General features: G+C 40.2%; 1 protein-coding gene across 1 annotated transcript; it reads right to left on the bottom strand.

Moving 5' to 3' along the window:
* Positions 1–3,725: 3,725 nt before the first annotated feature.
* On the bottom strand, positions 3,726–13,775 carry LOC100893557 (monocarboxylate transporter 7-like). The gene is made up of 5 exons (XM_030994683.1): positions 13,522–13,775; positions 6,725–6,938; positions 6,412–6,552; positions 4,710–5,837; positions 3,726–4,336 (listed from the first exon to the last, which is right to left on the bottom strand). Exons 1-5 carry the CDS (start codon positions 13,525–13,527, stop codon positions 4,203–4,205), a joined length of 1,623 nt encoding a protein of 540 aa, XP_030850543.1. The 5' UTR covers positions 13,528–13,775; the 3' UTR covers positions 3,726–4,202.
* Positions 13,776–19,873: the final 6,098 nt, after the last annotated feature.

Below are 19,873 nucleotides of genomic sequence, written 5' to 3'. Positions count from 1 at the left end.
TCAAAGTGCAGGGTTATTGCTCTTATTCTCATATATGACATTTTTAGTGCCCTTTTAGAACCTAAAATTGCTATGGAGGTAATTTTAGACCCCAAAATATGTGAAATTTAGCCAATACGATCAGACAAATTTAGCTTCACTTTTAAAAAAATACGGTGACCGTTAATTAATTATGTTATTCAAAATAACAATACATGGGCCGGCTGGATGTGCGTAATATAACCAGCACGAAATTGCCAACAAAAAAGCCAACATCGGCATTGGATGAAATACGACGTAAAAGGCGCTATTTCGTTTTTTTTAACGGCTTTTTCAAGTTATCTAATATTTGTGGTGGTACACAAGTATTACAAATCGTTATATTAATGGATATTCCAGCCGTCTCTGAACCGATTTTGATCAAACAAAGATGATTTTGTCATTTAAATTGTATGTTCTTTTAAATTTGACACTCAGTTTTTCATTATCTCACAAAAAAATATTTTGTGTAGCGCTCTCTGCAACAGAACTCAACTATCCCTTTAAGTCTCGGGCCTAGATGACTGTAAATATGTTACTGTCTGTGAAAAGCAAAGATTGTTGATGTTGCATTTACTTCAGCGTTGGATTTTTTTAACTACAAAAGACTGTAAATATGTGAATTACTGTGATTCTGAATACTACTAGACTGTGAGGAGCAAATACTCTTGCCTTGGACTTGATGTTGGATTTTTCTTATTCTGGTGAGCAAATCCTCTTGATCTCGTTTCTGTAAGAGCTAGACCTATTCATGAATCAATATAAAGGATGAGGTGTATAAAATAGATATGGACTACTCTGTATTCGGGTGATGGTGGAAATTATCACTCCCTCGGTGGTGTTCATACCGGCCCTTCTATCACCCCTCGGCTTCGCCTCGGGGGTGATAGAAGGGCCGGTATAAACACCACCGAGGGAGTGATAATATAGATATAATGACTGGAATAGTTCTTTTATAGGCTGAAGGGGATGTTGCATCCTGCTATCCGCCCGAGGCGTGCCGAGGGGTGATAGCAAGATGCAACATCCCCGTGAGCCAATAAAACAACTATTCCCCGAATATCAAAGCAGTCATTATATCTTTCATAGCTAAAAAAAAAGTCATAGAATACATGTGCGACTTACCAATCATGGTAATTATCTTTTTTTACGCTATCGAGGTCTGTATTGATAACTTGCAGGTAGACCTAGTCTTCGAATATTTCTACAGAAGTTTCACGAAACTTTTGGTGTTCTTGCTGTCCACATAATTAATTAAGTCTTGTAATTGATTATCATTAAGAAATTCAAATCTAGGAAGAGTCTATTATATTGCTCCGGTTGTCTCATTTTCGCCAGTACAAACGTAGCTAGTTCGCGTATATAGCAGACGGCAATCGGTGGATCAGACGACACTTGATAGTGAATTTGTATGTGAGATTGCTTCGCTAAATATAAAATACAAGAACATTTTTGATATCTTTAAACTATCATTGATATCTGATAATTAAACAGTTAGTAAAATAAACCTATCAAACTACATAATACAATAAAATACTTGACTTAAAGTAGGGAAGTTTGATGTGGTGGACGAATAGTTCATGGCGATCATGAATATTCGTGTTTTTGCTTACCTCGGCCAAATGCTTGCCTATACTAAATGTTGGATGAAATGGACATAATGAACAAATCAGAACTGATCTATGATAATTCTTGCTTCATATCGTTCGTGTGCTTGATAACTTACAATCGCGTGGTAAATTGAGTCCAAAGTTCGACTTGTTGTACACGTGTTATATAGGTAATGGCGAGCTTGCGACCTATTTTGATCAAATTACGGTGGGTAAACTTTCAAAAGTCAAATGGACATGAGGGTTCCAGTGAAAGAGCTAGTGATTTAACGTACGTCGGGGTGGATGTGCTTTTCGTTTAAACAACAAATGAATACTTAACGATTTTGTTGGTAAAAGTCTATAGGCTTACGTACATGTTAGGCTGCTGGACTCTGCCGATAGGGGGTGTTGTCAAATGAGACTAAACGGAGCTATATGTCAGCCATTTTTACCTTCTTTGGACATAAAATAGAGTTTAGAAACTAAAAAATCGGAGATTGCATGTGGGCCTATAATCGATCGACATCGGCGGTCTGCGTGTTGTAGCGACCATCGCACAAAGTCCGTTTGATAGCCGCGCTGCGTACAAACCAAGTTTTAACACGTAAACCAATGGGGATAGCAACTATCTTCCTGGTACCCGGAATCTTGCGGGAATATCACTCATGAACTAGCATTGTTCGTCTCTTAATAGGAGAATGGCTAAAATTACGACTGAAATTTCGACCAATCAGATGGCTAGATTTCTACAGAGAGGTATATAATTTCCACCACCATCCTCATGAACAGTCAATATTTGTATACGTACATTTACATTACCTGATACATGTATTACATCAAATATTCTTCGATATCCATTACTCTCCTCCATAAACAAACAAAATACATATTACAAAACCAAAAAACAAGGCAGAATAGAGCAAAATGATTTAATCGAAATAACCCAATGTTTATGGCAACTTACCAGACCTTGAAGATGACATATCTAATTAATTTATTCAGAATATATCACCGTTCATAATTAAACATTTGAATCATAACATGCATGTCTGCTTAAAAAAATGATTCATGATACATCACTTTAAAGTTTATGTTCAATCTGGTTTAATCTGGTTTGATACGATTGATCATAAAATATTATGGCGCAAGAGGTCAAGCTCTTTCATGGTTTACTAATTATTTACAAGACAGACAACAATACGTATCTTTCCAAAATCATGAATCATCAAAATTGACAATTAAATATGGAGTACCGCAAGGATCTATATTGGGTCCATTGTTATTTATTATTTGTATAAATGATTATTATTGAAACCTCTTCACTTTAAAATTGTATCATCTTTGCTGATGATACGAGTATTTCTTATTTCCATAAAAACTTTGATACGCTCATAACGCGGTTAAACTGTGAATTGATGAAAATGTCTAGGTGGTTTAAATCGAATGAATTGTCATTAAATCTTAGTAAAAAAGGTTTCATTTATTTTAAATAGACCAACGTACATGATATAAGAAATTGTAATATTGATATTGATGGCTTGCTTCTCATTGAAAAACAATCTGTAAAATGTTTAGGAGTCTCTATTGACGCTCACCTAAATTTGAATGAGCATATACGTAATATACACACATAAATTTCAAGGCATATTGGTATACTGTATAAGTTTTGAAAAAACCTTTCTGAACGCTCTATGATTATATTATACAATTCTCTAATTTTATCACATGTGATATATTGTAATATTGTATGGAGTAATTGTAGTTTAACAAGAATTAATTCCTTATTTTTGCTTCAAAAGAGAGTGATTCGCATGATCACTAACTCACATTATATATCACACACGGAACCTTTATTTCAGCGTTTAAAAACATTACAAATACAAGATATTCACATTTTTCAGACATGCATTTTTATGTATAAATATTCTCATAATCAACTACCATATTTACAGTTCAAACTCAAACATTATTTCATACCCACCCAGTTGTTCAACAAATTATCACTTAGAAAATCCTAAAATACTTTTAGCCCCAAAATCAGTGAGACATCATGGACCAGATGTTTGGAACTCCTTACCAAATTCAATAGGGCATTGTTCATCTGTCTATTCTTACAAAGCATCTCTCAAAATACTCTTATATCGAAGTATCTACATAACTGATTTCAACATGCAGTAGGCAATTGTCAAATCTTGGTCATATTGCAACTCAGTTTTGCGAATTTTGTTTTCTATTTCGTATTCTTGGTTTCCTTTATTGTGAAGGCTATATTGTTTCCACTCCACTATACCACACAGAGCTACGTGCACTTCCACTATTCGTTACAAACACGCACACTCGCGTTTGATTTTAACCATAGCTTCTTAAAACGAAACACAAAGAAACTTTCACCGATAGGCCTACTAAAGTTTAACAACAACAAAAAAGAAAAGATCACTCTCCTGTTTAACAGTACTGATACGACTTCAATGTAATAGTGATTTAACACAACAAGTATACCAGTGATCACGGAGAAGATGGTATAAGATGACGTCAAACAAAGCTCCTGGATGAAGAGAGGTTTCCTTTTAATTTATCATGCCCGGAGCGATGCTAAACGTGTTTGGCCTTCTCTCTCCTGTTTAACAGTACCGATATGACTACAGTGTTGATGGTGAAGAACAAAACAGGTATTCCAGTCATCATGAAGACGATGGTATAAGACTGGATGACGTCAAACAAAGCTCCTGCATGAGAGAATAGATTAAGAAATAATAGAAAAAGAATTGCTAGCTTGGATAACACAAAATAATAGGAGATGAGTTGTCCAGATCTTTGAGTGTTTAAGGGTTCTATTTGAAAATATCAGAAATATTTTAGAGTAAAACTGAAATACCTTCATTGTTTTAATTTCAAACCCCTCATAGTGTGGAAAATCCTAGGCGAAATATTCATCACTATATTTGCTCTAAAAAATGACAGGCTTACCATTTCGATTTTGTAAAAAAAAATTCTAAACAAAATTATGTTAACAAATAAATATAAAGCATATCAAGTTTGTGATTACATATACGGAGCTTGAATTTAATATTTTTCCGGAGTGTCAAGATATTTGTCTACCTGTGAGTAACCCTGCCGAGATATTACCAGAGCCGTGTATTAACATCACCAGTCCGAGGCCGAAACTGAAGTTACTTTCATCTACCAACGTCAGTTTAAGAAAAGTTGCGTCTGCAGTATCCAGTACAAAAAAGCAGAGGCCCTGAAGAAATGCCCAAACTGAACGAATGATGAATGATTCGCCGACGAAATCAAAGAAAAATGACAAGCTGGTAATAAAACCAACGGTGATGTAGATTTTGAACATGTGTACTTTCTTAACGAGGAGAATAACTGCAATTGTCCTGCCTATAATCCCACTGATTCCACCAATTGAAGACAAGAAGACAGCTCGAGATGGGGTGATGCCTAACTGCTCTGCGTGAGGCACTAGGTACAACACCCAGGCTTCAAACGAATAGGCACGAAAATAAGTCGCTGGGAGGCACATTAGGAACAGGGCTTCCTTGGTCATAAACAGTTTGCAGCGAGATATAAATGATGAGCACAAATTATATTTCTCACTATGATTATTTTGACCAGATCTTGAAGCATTAGGAAGATCACCCACCTCACCGGGATGATCGCATGCACTATTGAGCAAAGAAACGCGTTCCTCACAGTTATCACCGTCAATTAAAACCCCTTTGTCCTCCTCGTATCTTTTTGTATCATTTATTACGATTGCAGCATTTAGTGTCTCCGTATTTTCAAGGTTTTCCTGGGTATGAAAAAGGCTTTCTGCCAGGGCCTGGCCTTGGTCCGTATCATTTCTCGATTCATCTTTTAATGTGGTCGTTTGATCACCTCCTTCTATACCATCTTCCTCATCGTCATCCTCCGACGGTTCATGACGGATCACCTCCGACGGGTCTTGATCACTTTGCCCAGTGATGTTATCTTTCACGTTGAAGATTGGTTTCCGAATGGCCGCTCCCCCTGCAACCTTATGAAACATGATTGCTCCAAGAATCATGAAAACTCCAGAGTAACCGTACGCTTCTAGTGATCGCTCAGCGATGACAGGTAGGAACATTACGCCTACTGTTGCACCATATGATGCTATGGTGTTCATTAGAACAAAATTCTTTTTGAAATACTGGTTCATCAGGAGAGCAATCGGTAAGTAGGCACAGCATCGGCCAATTCCTGTCAATGAGATAACAAAGTGAAAAATATTGCAGATTAATGCTTAAGATAATAATTGCTCGCTACTACTTTCAATAAAAACGGGTAATATGCCACTTGTAGGCCAAGTTTAACACATTTTCAACTCCATATAAAGCTAGAGTTTCTCATATTTGTTCTTATTAACTCAACACTAAGTGTTCTAGAGCCGGCTGGATTGCCACAAAAAGTTTGTGTGCTTTTGTTTTCTTCTATCGTTAATATATTTTGCTCCCTTTCGGAAAAAAATGAATCCATACCTAACTTATAAAAAAAATAAAGGCCGAGGGTAAGTTCCAGGTTATATGAAACCACATGATACCAGGCACACCCCATTTCTTACCCCTCCTAATATGACATACCTGTGAGTGCCAGGGTGATACCAAGCCCGGTAATGTTGGAGATGAAACCGCATGCTACCAGACACACCCAATTTATTACCTTCTCCTATTATCACATACATGTGAGTGCCATGATACCAAGACCGGTAATGTTGGAGATAAAACCACATGATACCAGAAACATCCTGTTTATAACCCCTCTCAATATGACATACCTGTGATTGCCAGGGTGATACCAAGACCGGTGATGTTGGAGATAAAGCCACATGCTACCAGAAAGACCCCGCTTATTACCCCTCCTAACATGGCAACGATTCGATGATCTACTCTCTGGAGGACCAAGGAAACGAAAGGACCTGCACGGACATTGATTGAATGATAGAAATTAAAGAAACACTGTGGTTAGAGTGTGTGTGGATGTGTGCTTATGTGTAGATAGAGGGACGGGGTATCAAAGTTTGGATACATTTAATTGGGAAAAATAGAGACTATTGTCCTTTAAAGAATTTAAAGAATCAAATAATTTACCTGAAAAGAGCATGATTGTACCGGGTAAACTGCAGATGAAGCCTACTGTTGCGTAATTTCTGTTGAATCTTTCAACCATCACTGGGAGGAGAACGCCGAAAGCCTTGGTGATCCCAGACGCCATGTTTATTACGAATTTGCATAGTATGATGACGTATCCCCACTTCCAGTTTGAAATGGAGATCTCTTGTCCTATTGATGACTCCATTAATTTCTGCAAGCAAAGTATTCGTACAAGAGAATACATAGTAAACTGTTCTCACCTGTCAAACGGCGTGTAAATCTCAAAATGTCATTGTATTCTACTCCGAACAGATTAAGTGTATCAATCAATCAATAAATCTAATCAAATTAAATTAATAAAATGAATCATCATTAAACTGATTTATAATGGGTTAATCAATTACTTAATCATACAATGGCAACAAGTGAAAGTGATCAATCAATAAACAAACCAATAAATTGATCCATTTACTGGAATAAATCATTCAATTCTGAAGAAAAAAAAAGCAATCAACCAATCATTCAAACATGTAATCAAACATTCAATCAATCAATTAATAAATAAATCGACCAATCAATCAGACAATTTAACAATCAAACAATCAACCATTACATATATCAATCAACCAACCAATCAATCAATCAGTCAATCAACCAACAAACCAACTAAATAACCAATCAAACAATCAGCCAATTAATCTATCAATCAACCAACAAACCGAATCAAACAATCAACACATCAATTAATCAACCAACAAACCAACTAATTTACCCATATATGGAAACGTTTGCTTTAGTCGTTTTTCAGAGGTTACTAGTAGTATTCGACCTCAGAAATAACATACTTAAAGTATACCGAAATCGGAGGTTCAAAAAGCTGTTATTCTAAAGATTGCGTCCAAGATGGCTACCGATACCTAAAAATGATCACAAATAACTTATTATCTATTATAGAGACATCATTTTGATGTCTATCCCTTAGTTGTGAGGGTCAACGAATCCATGGAAATAAGTAAGCATGGGTTGTGATGGTCCAGGAAACCCAAAATTTCAACATAAATATGGCCATAAGTCACGTATCATCACTAAGCAGTGGTTCAGGAAACCACGAAATCCAATATGGCGTCCAAAGGACCACAAAGTGCTTTCAATATAAAACGCCCTCTCTATTAGGTATAGACTAATTATTGTCGATTTACGTCTGGCCAACTGTTTTGTTGCTCCAGGTAACCATATAGGCCTGTACTGCCAGCTTCATGGTCGAGTTGCCGGCGACTAATCCGGCCCCCACCGAGTCTCTCAGTGGGAGGGTGCCTACAGGTGGACACCCTCCAGGATGAAAAATAACACCTGTCAAAAGCATGGCCCCGGTTGGTCATGCATCTAGGACAAGACGGCCACTGGCTCCTGGTTGCAGGGTGCAGCGCTGCGCCTCAGTGACCCAAGGCTACGAGTGGAAAAGCTGCTGGGAAGAGGCCACTTCTCGTTGCGACAGGAAGGGAATCCGGCGTAAAATAAAGCTCCATCAAATTTCTTTGTATGGAAAGCACAATACGGGCACCGTCCAGCCTGAAGGACGGCGCGGGTCATTCGATTTTCACCGACCCTCGCAAAGCCGTGGTGGAAGAATAGACCGAACTAGTGTCAATGATGATGGCAAACAGCCTGATGCTGGCGCTGTTGACGGTTAGAAGGACAATATCAGACATCCAGGTTCGAAAAACAGCGTACGTGTAGCCACATGGAATTTGGGTGTATGTCAGGAAAGTCTAGAGAGGTGTAGATGTGATGAGACGGAGAAAGATTGATATATGTTGTCTGCAGGAGAACCGATAGAAAAGAAGCAGTGCCCGTTGGCTTTGTAGTGTAGGAGCCAGGTATAAGTTCTACTGGCAAAGGAAAGATGATGGTACTGCTGGGTTAGGTATCTTGTTAAGCGAGAAATGGGTTACTCAGGTGGCTAGCATGGACAGGATTAGCGAAAGAGCCATTGCCCTAAAAACTAGTCATAGGGAGCAAACTTGTCAACATTCTATCTGTCTCTGCACTTCGGTCAGGCAGGACACAGGAGGAAAAGGATGCCTTCTGGGATCTGATGCATGTTAATTTTGCAACATTCCTGATTGTCAATCAATCATCCTAGGAGGTGACTTAAATGGTCATGTTGGCAAGTTAGCAGATGGTTACCAGCTAGGGTGAGCATGGAGGGATGGGATTCGGCAGAAGGAACACAGAGTTGGAGACAATTATAGAAGTTGCTGAAGCCATGGAAATGATGATAGGAAACACTTTCTTCAGCAAACCGAACTGTCACCTTATCACATATAACTCTGGGGGAATAAAAACCCAAATCTATCCCATCCTGGTAAGAGCCACTGATTGGGCCATGATAAAGAATGTGAAAGCAATTGCCAGAGAGGATTGCGACTCTCAGCATCACCTAGTAGCTGCAGATCTCAACATAAAGGCCGGTAAGAAGAAACGAAGGAAGTTCAAGCCAAGGCTGCATATCTGGAAAATTCAGAAGAAAGAAGAACAGGAGCGCTTTCGGTCTATTATTGAATACAGACATGCAAAGGTCCAAAAGGCCAGTGGTATAAAATATAAATGGCTGGCAATGAAAAGATTTGGCTCGAGGCAGCAGCAGAGGTGTGCGGATGGACACAAGGAAAAAACAGACACAAAGAAACCTGGCGGTGAAATGAGGATGTCACAACGGCTGCTGAGGAGAAGAATGCACAGTTTAAAATCTGGAATCAATCAGGGAGGGAGGAAGACCACAAAGCATACAATGTAGCAAAAAGAAATTCACGGCAAGAGATTTGGGAAGCCCAGGAGGCCAAGAGAAGTGAGCTTGTGAAGGAAATAACAGAAGGGAATCAAAAGAAGCTATTCAAGATAGTAGAGCAGATGGCACAAGCTGCTGTGGACGTATTTGGCCCAACATGTGTGAAAGAAGCGTGGAGGAGTTACATGGAACGCTTCATGAATGTTGAAAACTCTTGGGATGTGATCACTTAGTGTGACGCAACAGAGGGGCCAAGATGTCGCATCTCACAACTGACAAGGTGAGGTTGCTCGCGCCCTTTTACTCTCCAGCAAGGGAAAGGCAGCTGGTCCATCAAGAGTGGTCAAGGAAATCATACTAGCATTAGGGAAACATGGTGTTTAGTGGTTGATAGATCTGTTATATGATATTCTAGATGAAGGTCACATTCCATCTGACTGGACTCTTGAGTGCTGTATTTCCACTCTTTAAAGGAAAAGGAAACCCTCTAGCCATTTTAGGTCCTTTCGAGCCATCAAGCTTCTCGAGTATGCCATGAAGATCTAGGAGAGTTCTGGAAAAGAGAGTCAGAGAGTAGGTTGCAGTTGATGTAATGCAGTTTGAGAACTAAAGGGAACTATCGATGCAATATTCACCGTACGTCAGATGCAAGAAAAGTTTATTGCAAAGAAGCAGCAGCTGTACTTTGCATTTGTCGACCTAGAGAAGGCCTTTGACCGAATACCAAGGGAGGTTGTCAACTGGACGTTGAGGATAGCGGGTGTTGAGGAGTGGCTCGTAAGAGCAGTCATGGCACTATTTACAGAAGCAAAGACACACATCCAAACGTCGTGTGGTGACAGCAAAATCTTTTATGTCAAAATAGTTCACCAAGGCCCAGTGCTCAGTCTTATCCTCTTTCCTCTTCATCATCGTAATATATGTCATCTCAAAGGACATTCTGGAAGGCTTCCATGGGAACTGCTATTATGCAGATGACCTTGTGCTGATGGCTAAGAGTGATCAAGAACTTAAATTATAGCTAGCATATCTCCATGACAAGCAGCCCTAGAAGGAAAGGGTCTGAAAGTGAATGCTGAAAAGTCCAAGGTCATGGTGTCTTCTGCTGATGCAGGTGAGACAGAGAAAACAGAATACCACTGCGGAGTTTGCTATACAGGTGTTGGAGCAAACTCAATCAGATGCACCAAATGCAGTTGCTGGTTCCATCGCAGATACAGTGGAATATTTGGTAGCCTGTAAGGAGCAAGTAATTAAGACATTCATCTGAAAGAGATGCTTAGGTACAATCTCATAGAAAATGTACCAGTGACAATGTGACAGGTTTGGATCTCCATTGAACGGCGTATGATAAGCTTAGGTGTAGAAGTTCTGCTACCTGGGAGACATGGCTGTCAGAGGAGGAGAGACAGCAGCTGTGACTGCAAGAATCCAAAGCGCTTGGAAAAGTTTCGTGAGCTCTCTCCTTTCCTCAGCTCAAGGGCAACCCCTTTAAGAGTAAAAGGGAAGGTGTGGTCTGCTCGAGTAAGAAAATGCATGACGTACGGGAGCGAAACATGGGCAATGAAATCGTCCAATGTAAAGCGCATGGAGAAAGCTGAGATGACGATGGTGAGGTGGATGTGCAGGGCATATCACTTCCCGAGAGAAGGAAGAACGAAGTCCTCCTTCAATCAATGGGATTGATGGGGTGGCACAGGTTATGAGGATAAATAGACTTAGATGTTTTGGACATGTAGCAAGAAGAGAGGCAACACACTGGCTCCAGAGAGCTCTAAACTTTCCGGTGACCGCAAAAAAACCTCGGGGGAGCCCCGGGAAAACTTGGAGGGAAACCATAAAAGAAGATGACAAAACATCTGGTATCAGTCAGATGGATCCCAAATACAGGAAAGCTTAATGAAATGTCCAACCCCACAAAGTGGGACAAATGGACTTTAAACGCTAAAGATGATGACCCTTTTGAGGCCTCTTGAATTTTGGGGGTTTTCTATAGCTAGCTGTCCACCAATGAACATTTTAACTCATTTTAATCTATTCTACGCCCCGAAAACAATGGGATAGACATCAAAGTCATGCCTCTAGCTAGGATACATACTAAGTGACTTATGGCTATATTTTTAGGTAGCGGCGGCCATTTTTGACACCATCTTGGATTTGGGGTTTCCTAGAACATCTAAAAACATTCTACTGTCTAATGGATTATCTGACCCCCTCAAAAAACCATGGGATAGACACTAAAGGTATGTCTCTAGGATGGATAATAAGTGATTTATGGCCATTTTTAGGTATCTTGGGCTGCGTTCATGCTTAAATTTTGAAGGCAGAATGAGCGATCTGAAACGCTCATCGTAAACGCTCATCGTGATCGCAGTTCCACGATGTAGTGTTCATGCTTACTTCTCTGGCTCCCCAGGCAATTCTCCGTGTGTGGCCTTAATTGGTCTTCCAGCTGGATTCGCAAACCTTCACTGTGCATGCTACGTAGACCCACTAGAGGTCAGTGCGTTGACCCCATTTAAACGCGTTTACAAATTGTAAACGCATCTTTTTGTGAGTTTACGATCGGCGATCGTGATCGCCGTTTTTCGGTGATTCTACAAAAGTGAGCTAAGACGCAACCGTGTTTTAAACTAAACGCGTAACAGATGCCTGATTCTGGCCGTCAAAATCAAGCATGAACGCGCCCTTGGACGCATCTTGAAAATAACAGCTTTCTGAACCGTGGATTTGGTACTTTCACAGTTTCAGTATGTTATTTCTTACTGGAAACCGGTGAAAAACCTTTTGTTGCAGTTTTGTAGTGTTTATGACCCGACTATACTTGGATTTGTCATATAAAAGAAGTTGGCCATAAACTAACGCCCATACTTTCATACAGTGTTAAGTGTTGGGGTCATGGGCCACTGGCTTCATCGGGCAGGTACTGCGCGTGCATTCGGCACTTCAAGGTCAAAAAGTCCATTCAGACGCAGAATTTTTTTTGTTTAAGTTTCCTTTATTCCGACAACAATATACAACCAATCAAAGCAAGTTTGATGTAGCAAAAGAAAGCTAGCGATTAGTTTATGCATTAACCACTCACCCCGAGGCCGCCTGATCACAATGCATGGAACGAGTGAGGGCTTGCGAGAGCGGCTGAATTAGTGCACTCTATGAACATGACAGACAATGAAAGCGGACAAAATATACAGTTCCTCAGGTAGACAAAGAGACATCCCTTCACTGCTATTATGTAAAAATGTGTAGAACAGGTGTCACATGCATATTCACCTGTTCTACACCTTTTTAGCGGTGACGGGATGTTCCTTTGTCTACCTGAGGAACTGTATATTTTGTCCGCTTTCATTGTCTGTCATGTTCATAGTGGCAATAGGCCATTTTCGTAATATAACCAAATTTAATGCATAAGTCTTTGTGAAGTGCCTCAATACAAATTATTTCATTCACCTGATAGGAATAATAGTATTTCAATAGTCAGAATGCAACTGCATATTTTAATTGTGCAACTAATGTATGCAGTTCGGATTCTGTCTATTGAAATACTATTGTTCTTATCAGGTGAATGAAATAATTTGTATTGAGGCACTTCACAAAGACTTATGCATTAAATTTGGTTACATTACGAAAATGGCCTATTGAAACTCGCTATTTTCATCTCCTCCAACGTAGAAAAGAGATGACATTGTGCTGGATTACTACGTTTTTTCCGACAAAAGTACAGAGAAAGTGAATATTAATTTTGTACATTTTATTTTTTCAAAGGATACCCAAGTGACTCCCGGGCACTCCAATGCTGGAAAGAAACACACTTTTTAGAAATTCACTTTTTCATGCAAAAATGCTCATTTTGTTTTATGCACGCAAAGTCAAATTGAGCGGATAAAAGTACGTTTCCATATGAATGAAACAACCAACTCACTAATCAAACAACCAAGCGAGAACCATGAGAGAACATTCATTGATATACAGGTATGTTTAAGATCACGATTTATGTCATACTTACTCTCATGCAGTATGTCTGTGATGCATGTAGACCAGCAGATTTGGGAATCAAAGATCACGACAGGTAATAAGGCCAGCACTGTTTATCATTCTCATTCTTTTTCTCGCTCAGAGTGGTTGCAAGTAAGCACGTACAATATATCTTTCTTTCTCTGTTTCATGCCTGAGTGGGACATTACAATGGTATATGCATGGGGAATTCTTTCACAAACCGACATTTATAACATACCCTCTGAACATTATAGAGGAGGTTAGATCGGAGCCAGGCGTAAGAAACCGTCGATACCACCGACTAGGGTTTCGGTCTAGCTGTACAAGGTGCACTCAAGCAATGGATGTACATGTTTTATTGAACTGAGCTGGTATAGTTATGCTACCATGGGTGTCGATCCTTACGTAATACCTATTCATCAGGGGGGATGAATGACAGATCATTCCCCCCCCCCCCCCTGATGAATAGGTATCAGTTACAGATCGACACCCATGTATGCTACATATGTATTTTGTTCGTTAATTCCATAGTGTTCTTAATAAAAATTCAGTTCACCTGTATTCACTGTTAAATAAAAAAAATCTTTAGTGGTGTCACGGATACATACTATACAATGTGAGTCCAAAAAAAAATTACACCTAGAAAATTGCTAATTATTTAAAAAAATCATCTATGAACAGTAAATTATTATACATCTTATAAAAGAGTGTTTTATCCCAAATCATTTGGTATCATTTGTGTGTGGTATGTGTTGAGCTTGGATGAAAAGGAGGCATTGTTTGCGAGAGTGCAAAAATCGACTTGCGCCAAAGTCGTCCCTAACAGAATTAATCATGCCACACTTATCAAAATATCGAATATGAAATATCAACGAACATTTGTGCGCGCATGTGTGTGTGTGTGACTTTGCTTCTGCAAAAAGCATATGCAATGCATTTCATTTGATACATTTAATTCATTTTCTCACTCCGCTAATCCCCACTTAATACATACAGTAGGCATCACTTTGGCGCAAGTCGATTTTTGCACTCTCGCAAACAATACTTCCTGTTCACCCAAGCGTGAACACATACCACACCAAAATGATACCAAATGATTTGGAATAAAACACTCTTTCATAAGTATTTAAATCCAGGCTTTCTTGAATGCATTGCATGTCACTTGGGCTCACCAGCGGGTGTCGTTTGACGTTACTCTTTCCACTTTTCTTCAACTTTTCCAGAAAGGCTTTCAACTGAAGATCTTGTTGGATACTTTAAACACAGTATCTTTCACAATATCAACATTGCGAGTAGTTTGGAGATGCCTTAATTTGCGGGCCATACTGCATCGATTGCATCGTGTTCCTACAGTTCAGCTATCCGGCCTTCTGGCGATCGAGCTCCTGCTTTGAATCTTGAAAGAAGATTATCCAAATCCGCGTCGCTCATGTTCTCGATGTCACCAATATTGCATGTTGAGCAGTAATCCTTAAAGATAGAGACCGCGTACTTGATTTGTCTCTCTGCTTCCTCTAGTAACTGCTCCAAACCCTCCTCACTTAATAATTTCAATCTTGGAGTCGGAGCTCAATCAGTTGCTAAGTCACTCGCCATGTTGAATTCTTACTCGCTGCACGTACCGTGCGATTGATTAACGTAGTCGTAACCTAGCGACTCAAGAAATTAAAAGCGCTCTTAAAACGTGAACCAAATTTTTTTGGTGCAAAAGTCGCGGAGAGGTTGGGCGTACTATCACAGGGTTTGGGCTTTCTATCACGTAGGTCAATTGATAGAATGCCCAAACCCTCTGACGCAATGATAGATCGAGATGCTCCTTGTCATGAGATATAGTTTTGACCAATCAGTGAATGATAATCTATATATGAGGTATATAATAGTATCTCTTATACTGTATATTTACCAGTACATGTTTGTTGTGAGAGGTAAAGGAGTTTTGACCTGTGTGCCAAAGCACAGAAACTGGACACGCGCGGTTAATGAATTCCCAGTCTGGTACAACAATGTTCTGTTGATTTAAGGAGAAGGCCACCATCCCACTCCTGAGGTTTTATCGGGTTTTCCTTCCCTATACCCAAAGCCGGTTCTAGGACAATTACCCCCTGGGCAATCACCCCCCGGAAAGTTACCCCCTAGAAAACTACCCCCCAAGGACAATTACCCCCCGGAAAATTACCCCCCGGAGAATTACCCCCCGAGGACAATAACCCCCTAAGGACAATTACCCCCCGGAAAATTACCCCCCGGAGAATTACCCCCCGAGAACAATTACCCCCCAAAGACAATTACCCCCCGGAAAATTACCCCCCGGAGAATTACCCCCCGAGGACAATTACCCCCAAGGATAATTACCCCCCGGAAAACTACCCCCCGGAAAATTACCCCCCGAGGACAATTACCCCCCAAGGACAATTACCCCCCGGAAAACTACCCCTTGAGGAATTACCCCACGAGGACAATTACCCGCCCCCGAGGACAATCCCCCCCCCCCCCCCGGGGGGGACAATCAGGATTCCATAGCAAAAGACGATCTGACACGTTGAAAGATGCTGTGAAGGCTACGAGCCCATAAAATCCCGTGAATGAACCCACATTCCTTCAAAATACTTGCGCGTGATCTTCCTCATTACTACACATTTTTCTTTAACTATAATGTATGCAACAACACTGTGGTTGCTGTTTTCTACGAAGGATTTCTCTTGTGCAGCGTTATTTCAACTTTTTGTTCGACACGATGCCCTCTTAAGAAATGAAAAGTTTCGCCCAATCTTAAATTCTTCACAAACTATTTATTTTGCATCACTCTGGTACTCGTCACGTGCTATGTACACACGTATGGGCACATTTGTTTCTTGATTTAGTGAACGAGCAAGAAAAACAAGGACAAAACATTTTCAAAATGGTAAAACATAATGTTGTAATCAACACACTAGCACAGATTTAAGGTATGCGGGCGCCTCACCGCCGAATGTACACGAATATAAAGTGAAATATTCGGTCATGACCTTGATACACGAATATGAGGATATTCGGGCCCCTCGTTGCCTTGATTCATCATGTTTATAATTGTGATGAGTGTGGTAACAATGTAATGTCGAAATAAAAGATATATATTCGCAAAATATTGTCAGCGAGCGAGGAAGAAAGACATTTTATTATTTGTTTACATTTTATTTTCTCATGAAAATAAATACTCTACCCGTTTCTGATATTTGTTTTTCACAAAATCAACGTTTGCCAAAAAAAATTGTCATGTAACTAACATTCTCTTGCGGCACCCCAGTTGAAAAAACGCTGCTCTGGAATTACAAAATCATTGAGATGAATGTACCCAAGTGCGGATACTTATTTTTTTTTAATATGGCACCGTACATACCATATATTTAACTTGAAGGCAATTTTTATTTCAAAATAAATTACAGTACAAGAAAACATATTTTAGTTCACCATGACAACAGAAATATATATATATATATATATATATATATATATATTACATTACATTTATAAACATGAAGAGAACCTTAATTTTGGAATAGATCATGGATGAGGACCCATTATACATACAAAGACAAATATACGATCAGCTGATTAGAAAAGTTACAGAGGATGCATAAATAATGATATCTTACATCCTAATGTCTTTGTTGGGCCTTTTTGGGGGAGACTAGCTGTATTAACGCGTACTCATCTGCGCGCAATGTATTGTTAATTTTCTAAGAAATGTAAATTCCGTACTTTGATTTGATACATGCGTCTTCTGGCAATTGAATTCGATTTGATACATGCGTCTTCTGGCAATTGCATTTGATTCAATACACGTGGCATCTTCACAAAGTCAAACTTCACAAAGGTGGAATGGATACAGAGCGAGAGGGGTGGGTGAAATCTCCTCCTAGGAGGATACATGTACGTCAAGCAAAAAGATTTGGCAGATGGGTACGAGGGCTTTGAATGTGAGCTACGAATATAAATATAATTTATACACAACCCCTGTACGAAACAAATCTATTCCGTCATGAATAACTAAGAAAATGAAAGTTCATGACATTTTCTCTAAATAGCAATTTGAAGATGAGCTCGCATTATACGTCACAGTGTTACAAATTCCCTGGGTGTGATTGTCCTCGGGCCGCGGTAATGGTGTTTCGAGGGGGGGGGGGTAATTGTCCTCGGGGGGGTAGTTTTCCTCGGGTGGTAATTGTCCTCGGGGGTAATTGTCCTCGGGGGGTAATTGTCCTCGGGGGGTAATTGTCCTCGGGGGGTAATTGTCCTCGGGGGGAATTCTCCGGGGGGTAATTTTCCGGGGGGTAATTGTCCTTGGGGGGTAATTGTCCTCGGGGGGTAATTCTCCGGGGGGTAATTTTCCGGGGGGGTAATTGTCCTTGGGGGGTAATTGTCCTCGGGGGGTAATTCTCCGGGGGGTAAATTTCCAGGGGGTAATTGTCCTTGGGGGGTAGTTTTCCGGGGGGTAATTTTCCGGGGGGTGATTGCCCAGGGGGTAATTGTCCTGATACGCCCAAAGCCCAATGTCAGTTCCCCAGACCGCGAAGCAAAGGTATCTGGTTGGTACCACGGAGGGGCGGCGATTTCTTTTCATGACCGGGGAGACCAAATGCGAGGGACGGGGGGGGGGGGCAGGTGGGGTCCAGGGGGCAGAGCCCCCGGAAGCTCAGTGTTTTGGGGCATTTAATCACGGTCAGATGAGCAACCAGGGGCCAGCCTTAGAGCCCATGGTGGGGTCAAGAGCCCCCGGAAGCTCAGGGAAAAACCATGCCATTTCAGCAACATTTGTAAATCACTGGTATCGAGTTAGAAATAAACCAAGTTTGAATTTCATTAGGGGGCAACTACCCCCAAGCTCCCCCCCCCCCCCCATCATTACGCCAGGGTGAGGAAGCATAGTGAACGAGAGGGGTGAAGGTGACGGAAGTGACTAATTCCCCCCCACAGGTTTTTGAAGTTTTGTTGTATTAACAAATTACATTCCTTAGCAAAACAATAGTATAAAAACAAGCAATATACTTTTTGCACTCTTCACTTTTCTAGAATATTTACTCTACACGTTGAAGAATATTATGCGAGGGAGCTTAGCTCCCGAGCGAGAAGATTGTTGCACTTTTATTTGTCTAAACGCTGCACTATTTGGCCCTCCAAAGCCTAAAAGTCTGTTGCAGTCTTTAGTCAGTATTTGCTATACACTTACTTTTTTTCTTACTTTTCACTTTTTTTTAAAAAAATTGAGGGGTGACGTGTCCCCCCCCCCTCCCCTCTCCCGGGGTCGCCGCTCCTGGTGCCACGTGGAGGCGGTGGGGTTGAGTTGCATACAGAGAGGCGATTATGGACAGATAGGCTAAAATGCTATCTGTATAGTGGTAGGGTTAACCATATCACTACGCCATTTTCCAATACTGTAGTGTAGTCCTTTACACGCTTACCCATAAAATTGGAACAACTTTTTCTGACCTCTTTCATGAACTAATTGTGCCGAGAATATGATTTATTCTTCATAGATTAAGTTTATATCTTCTCAGGACTGTATTGATCAACCTAAAATCATAGAGATTGATCAATAAAGCTCTCAAAAGATATAAAATCGATCATGAATGAATTATATTGTCACACTCATTTCATGAAAAGCGGTTGGACAAAAACATTCCACGTTAATGAGCAACAGTGTACGTAGTTTATTTGTGCGATTTTCAAACTACTGTCCCTTTCCTCCCTTGATTATACTGCAATTATTATTTCATAGTGAATAAATATTGAACTGAACTTCAGAAAAGTATGTGGAATTAAAGAAAAAATATTTATCTCGCATAGCTACACCAGCTTTGTTCAATTAAACTTGTTCACCCATCGCTTGAGTGCAACTAGGACACTTAGTAGACAAAAGCTCAGTCTCCACGTGATATCGACGGTTGTTTGGCTTCACCACCTCTATGGAATACATGTCGGTTTTATTTTAAAAAATTGCCCATACCAGACAGTTATTACTGTAAAAAAACAACTTGCATTGTGTTCCACTCGGGCATGGAACAGAGAAGAAAAGGTGGACTTTATGTTGAATTGGTAATACTGTTGAACGTGCTCGCTCTCAATGGCCCGAATTCACAAAGCAAGGTTTGAGCTCAGACCAAGGTTTGACCTCAAACCTCCTTTTGTTTCGCCAAACCTCCTTTTGTTATTTACAAACCTGGTTTGTAAATAACAAAGAGAGGTTTGGCGAAACAAAAGGAGGTTTGAGGTCAAACCTTGGTCTGAGCTCAAACCTTGCTTTGTGAATTCGGGCCAATCACTCTGGGCGAGAAAAAGAATGACATTTTCCATCGGAGCTTTGACCCCACTTTGCATAATGTATG

Source organism: Strongylocentrotus purpuratus, unplaced genomic scaffold (assembly GCF_000002235.5).
Source record: "Strongylocentrotus purpuratus isolate Spur 01 unplaced genomic scaffold, Spur_5.0 spur5_scaffold_21, whole genome shotgun sequence".
NCBI lineage: Eukaryota > Metazoa > Echinodermata > Echinoidea > Camarodonta > Strongylocentrotidae > Strongylocentrotus > Strongylocentrotus purpuratus.
Note: the sequence above shows the minus strand (reverse complement) of the source record. Positions and strands in the feature narration are given on the sequence as shown.